Genomic DNA, 6,327 nt, shown 5'->3' with positions numbered 1-6,327 from the left:
ATACCAAAATTTAGAATAATTTGGATATTTAATCAATTCCGGTTCGGATTTAGTACTAATTATTCGGATTAGGATCGGTTCGATTCTTCGAATTCGAGTTTTTTGTCCAACCCTAAATAGTGACATAAAAAGCAAATAGTATTATATTTTTTTAAAAAATACATCCGCACAGCTGTGCGGGTTAAAATCTAGTATATACTATAGCAAGTCACTAGGCTATATCAATTACAAAAAAAAAAGTCATTAGGCTATATATGTTCGGTCGAATTCTTATATCTATATAAGGATCCAAATTATAAGATTTTTTAAAAAACTTTTAAAACACTCCAACATTTTCCAACATCTTTGATAAAAACTTAAAAACCAAGAGAGTTTTATTTCATTGATAACAAAGTAGAAAACAACACACCATGAACAGAAATGAAAATTACATCACAAGCATTGGCAAACTTCACCTTATTACAAACTTATATCACACACGTCTTATTCATAAAGTTTGATCCATGACAAAAGAAGTATAGATCATTAAACGGAGACGATGTTGGTCACAGTGACCTTAACCATTTCAGCTTCGAAGATAATAGCATCATTCACCAAATACCCCTTTGATGCATCGTTTAAATCTGCTAACAATATGATATTGTTTACTCCCACGCCATAACCGCTTCGAATAGGGTACCAAGCTGCAGCTGAAAAAAAAATATATATCAACTATTAGTTTCGCTAATACTTCTTTTTTCTCTTGGACAGAAACATTTTATTTTGTTATGTTTTCTTACAATATATTTGTCTATGGTTGGTGCTTCGTTGATTCTTTAACCGCAGATTAACCGCTCCCCAAGTGTTTGTAGCGACTGCGTCTGGCCTAAAGCCTTGAGCATATAAATAGATTGGAAGTGCACTCCCACCTTTCGGGTTAAACCCTAATCTCCTGATTATACATCAACAAAAAGAACTTTTATTATTTATTACCCTTGGCCACTGCATGAATACAAATGATAGTTGCAAGATTTGAGATCATGAGTACTAACCAGTATCGGTCTTCCACGAGAAAATCATCAGAATAGTAGAACTTATCTTCCATGTCAGAGAAATGAGGTATCTCCCAAGTAAATACATTGCGTGGAGGGTTTGATATGAACGTGACCTTCTCTTGTACCTTGGCCGGTTTAACGATGAAGATCTCGGCACCAAAAGAACAAGTGTCTTGAACAATGTACCCTTCGTTTGTGTTTTCGAAACTTGCAAGATCAATCAATTGTTCGAACCCCCACTCTTTTTTCTCTGCGTTGAATCTCTTCACTGCTCCATCTGCAATCCACAATAATCAACTCGGTTTATAAACTAATCTCTAACAACTTCCACTCAGTGCCGGCTCTAAGGGAGTGCTGACAATGCAAAAGCACAGGGTCCAAAAAAAATTCTACAAATTTCTTTAAGATTTGGGGCCCAGTATTTTCAAAAAGATGTTGTTATCTGGCAAATATTGCAGAGAGTGCTCAACAAAATATGCAGAGGAGCGTCATTGGGAAGAAGAAACCACACATACACGCCTTTAACCGAAACTGAAAACCAAATTATTTGAATAATTCTGGTCCACAAATTTTAGCACATAGATTTTTTTTTTTTTTCATTTTATCATTACTGTAAACAATTTTCTTACAAACCTATCTTAGTTTAAAGCACAGGGCCCACGAAAAGTTTAAGCCGGGCCTACTTCCAGCAAGCAAAATAAAAATCCAATGAAGGATGAATGATTACAACCGGTCATTGGCGTCTGCCCTCAAAATTTAATTTATATATATATACGTATAGATCATTTGGACGCAAATTGATTAAGAAACATACATGTTTTTTTTTTTCAGGAATCATACATGTTATGATCATTTGAACCTCTATATGTAATTCCTTCATAAATCTCATATATCATAAATGATCTCAGAATCGGCCATTAATTTACCTGTGACGGTCAAGTACTTGTCTAGCTTTGGAACGTGAACAAGGAGTTTGAGATCAACATTGACTTCCAAACCATAGGGAATAGTTTCAGTCTCTTCGATCCTCACGTATAGTGATATATAGCCAGCTCTACCGACGTGCAAAACTAGTCTCCTGAATTATTATTTTTTACCATGAAAATTCTCTTAATTAGTAAATAAGCTAAATAAATGAAAAAAAGTAAAGATCTTTTACCATTTGTAACCAGCAGCTTCAAAAACAGAGGACTCGTAGGGTTCGCCTCTCCCCTTAATCACGGAATAGCCAGCTATCGTCACTATCTTACTCGATGGTCGTTCTTCTCTCAACACTCTTGTCACTCCTGTCAACAAGTATTGAGATTCAGTATGTCATCAAGAAAATACAAATGAAAAAACGGTTTCGGACAACAAGGCTAACAAAAAAAAGCGAAAGATATAAACCTAAACTCGTTTCCTGAGTATCCATTTTCTGTGAATCTTGTTTTTGGTTTTGGGAAGGCTTTACATTTATATAGACAGACGCATGATGGTACTTATTGAATTAGTTACAAATATGAAATAGTAAAAGTGGTTTCAGCGTTGGAAAACAAATATTTCTACACGTTCTTTTTATTGTTTTGGTCAAAAGTTGAAATTATTATTTTAAAAGGATTTGGCTTCACAAATGAGGATTTTCTTAAACATTTTGTAAAATTGATTATACTTTTTTCTGTTTGGGTGTTCAAAGATCAGTTTCCATTTGGTTATTACAGTTTTTATGTTTTGTTTTTTCAAGAACCACCGGTTTTATTCCTTGTTTGGAAACTCGCTAGGTGCTACGCATGCGGTGCACCCGGACCTAACGATTTATCGAAAAAGCGGAAAAATATCGGGGAGTATGCGGGAAGGAATTTTCCGTATTTGATACGTATAATACTTTATTTATACATATAATACAAGATAGTACAAGCTTATGTAACAAGTTTTCTAAAATTCTACAAATATAGCTTGGTCTAATGGTTTTGGGGTGTTAGTTATGTTTGCAAATCATGTGTTCGAACAGCAAAAAACTTATTTTATTTTTATTTTAATGTTTTCTTTCAGTGAGTGGCAAAATAGTAATTAAGTCTTCTTCTTCCTTTACCCATCGTTTTGGTTTCTGCATTTTCTACCATAGCTAACATAATAAATCTATCACCAATCACTTAAATTTTGCTGCTTTCTACTAGTTTCTTCAGTAAATTTGTAGATCTCTTATCTCATATACGATTTCAAGAGCTAAAAATCCAAAAAAAAAAAAAAAACCAAGATAAGTCCAATTTTTCATTCGATTTTGATGAAATCGCCACGGTGAGTTGCCGAGGAGTGAGTATTCGTCCGATTAAACTGTAACTCGGGCGAGTTTTAGAACATGGGTTTTATTAAACAACTAGGTAGCGGAAATAGTTATTTTTTCAAAAGAAATTAGGCAGTATATACACGAGAAAATGCGAAATTGGGTAACTACCCAAACACTGGTCATGACATTATGGTCTTTTCAATATACCACCACTACCCCTACTGATCTAGTAACCTATGATATCTTAGCCAATATATTCTTGTCAGAACGTATCCCTTTCCCACACTAAACATTATACATAAATATATTTTCTTCTATAACTCATGATGATAAAAGTAATGTTATCCAGAGAGGATGAACACGTTGAGAATATAGGTGGAATTGTTCTTCAAAACCATTTTATCCAGAGAGAAATAAGAAGTCAGCCAATGAGAACTGTAGATTTTGGTGAACCAATTAAATAATTAGTACTTCATGTTTAATGGATCTTATCTGATAAAAGATATTGTTTAACATAAATTGTTAGATGTTACCACTTTTTCTTATCATGTATTAACCATATCCTGAATGATTTGCCTAAGAGATATTGGCTAGTGTGTATTGTCTATAATAATTGACTTGTGACACTGTTATTACCAATCTAATAAATAAATCAACATATACCTTTCTAGCTAACATCTACAATCTCGACTCTAAAGTTTGTATTGCATGTTACTAAAAAGAACAAACCAACCATGATGTATATGAGTACTGGCTAACATAATATTTACCATCTATCCTAATTAAAAGTTAAGGCCTAAAGTATAGATTACCACCATCTAACTTAATTTTTACAATTTACTATTCCTATGTAGACCCTAAGTTGTACCTTACCACTTAACACATTTTGTACCATCTACGATGCTTTTTCATAGGAGTTACAAATATTAATGATATATTACTACCCTAAACTATACCTTTGATAAATTGAACAATTCAATGCAACGATTTCGTCTATAATATAAATATATGATTGAGACCCTATATGATTAGATCGTAATCTTACACATAGCTCTGTACCATTTTTACCAATGGTTGGGACTGCTTTGGACAATTCTGCCTTAATACGTTTGTCTACCTAATATTGTTACCAACACTAATTCATAATTTAATATCTAACATACTAGTTAATATTTACTGTTTGTATTACATGGACCCTAACGTTTATTATTGTATGTCTAACTTACATTTTACCGTCTAACTTACATTTTTCCATCTAACATATACTATTTCTTGCAATCAAAGTCATAGATGTACCGTCTAACATTTATTATTGTATGTCATAGATGTACCGTCTAACATTTATTACATTTTACCGTCTAACTTACATTTTTCCATCTAACATATACTATTTCTTGCAATCAAAGTCATAGATGTACCGTTTAACATTTATTATTGTATGTCATCTCTCTCCGGTTAGGTTAACTTAGGTGCAAGTTATGCCATAACTTAGCTATATGTATCTGCAACTTAAGTTTGATACACTCATATGCACAGAAAAAAACCATAATTAGATATCTACCAAATTTTTTCTTAGTATCTAATCAAAAGGTGTACCATCTAACATATAGTCTATTATTTGAAAACTAAAAATAATTAATATTTATAAGTATATAAATTGTATTATAAAAATTCTGGTACCCATTCGGTTTTCAGTACTGTTCCGGTTCAGTTTCATATTCTGATACTAGAGATATTGGTTCCTCTGGACAATTTATAGGATCCAAACTTGAACAAAACCTAGTTTTCGCTTTGGTTTGGCTTTTCAGTTTTGGATAAATGTGCTCATGCGTAAAAATAACAACATGCATAAAAATAACAACAACGATTTTAACAAAGTTAACTTTCAACTTAATGTAAAAAAAATCACTTTTCGCAAATAGTAGCATTAAACTTTTTTGTCAACATCAGAGACTTCTCTGTTTCACATTTAGAATCAAAAACATTGAAACATTCATGGACTGTAAATGTTCTAGAATTCTCTTTCCACACTTTCCATATTAGTTTTTGAGTTTATGTCATCAGTAAAGACCAAAGTAGTTGACTTACTTAAAAACACTGCATGTTTTTTTACTAGGTTAATGGGTACACGAATTAAAAGAAACTGCAAAATTTATATTTAACAAAGACCAAAACATTTCTATTCATAAAAAAAAGACCAAAACAGTCGTTGTTTTTTTTAAATTATCAAATACTAATATGTTCAATTAATTAATATATTAATAGATAATAAGTTAATAACAAAACATATAGGTCGCAACAAACATACTCCCTCGTATAATTTTAATTATTGTTTTAAGTTTATACACACATTAAGAAAACATTACATTTTGCATATTTCCAAAATAAAAGATCATTACTTATATAGCAAACCATATTTCAATCAAAATTAAAATAAATTTTGCATTGAAATTATAAAATGACACTTATTTTGAGACGAAAATTTAACTCTACAACAATAATTAAACTGAAATAAATGAAATATGTCACAACAAACATATGTCAAAACAATCCAAATTTATATAATTAAAAGATGATGCAAGTGAATAAAAATAATAAAATAAAAGTCTAAAAATTTCATGATTCATTATGGGTAGCAAAAAAATTTAACCGAGTTAAAGAACTCCGAACGGAAAATCCTCCGAGAATTCGTCGAAAATCATCTTTGTTTTCTTGTAATATTTCCTTCCACACTTTCACATCAGTTTTTGAGTTTATTTCATCAATAAAGACTAAAGTAGTTAGTGTTACAAAAAAAAAGTGTTACAAAAAAAAAAGACTAAAGTAGTTGACTTTCTTTGAAAACTCTGCATGTCTTTGGTTAGATAGAGTAACGGGTACACGAATTAAAAGAAACTGCAAAATATATACATAATAACAAAGACCAATACAGTCGTTGACTCGTTGTCTTTTTGTTTAAATTACCAAACACCAACTTATTCGATCAATTAATATATTAATAGATAATAACAAAACAATTGTCGCAAAAAT

At 31.4% G+C, this 6,327-nt stretch overlaps 1 protein-coding gene across 1 annotated transcript; it reads right to left on the bottom strand.

Annotated features, from left to right (window-relative positions):
- Positions 1-349: 349 nt before the first annotated feature.
- On the bottom strand, positions 350-2,563 carry LOC125600807. The gene is made up of 6 exons (XM_048773396.1): positions 2,421-2,563; positions 2,194-2,320; positions 1,961-2,112; positions 1,032-1,311; positions 780-931; positions 350-689 (listed from the first exon to the last, which is right to left on the bottom strand). The coding sequence occupies exons 1-6, from the start codon at positions 2,443-2,445 to the stop codon at positions 526-528; spliced, it is 900 nt and encodes a 299-aa protein (XP_048629353.1). The 5' UTR covers positions 2,446-2,563; the 3' UTR covers positions 350-525.
- Positions 2,564-6,327: the final 3,764 nt, after the last annotated feature.

This window comes from Brassica napus, unplaced genomic scaffold, assembly GCF_020379485.1.
Source record: "Brassica napus cultivar Da-Ae unplaced genomic scaffold, Da-Ae ScsIHWf_2397;HRSCAF=3098, whole genome shotgun sequence".
NCBI classification, from domain to species: domain Eukaryota; kingdom Viridiplantae; phylum Streptophyta; class Magnoliopsida; order Brassicales; family Brassicaceae; genus Brassica; species Brassica napus.
This window is presented reverse-complemented; position numbering and strand designations above follow the sequence as displayed.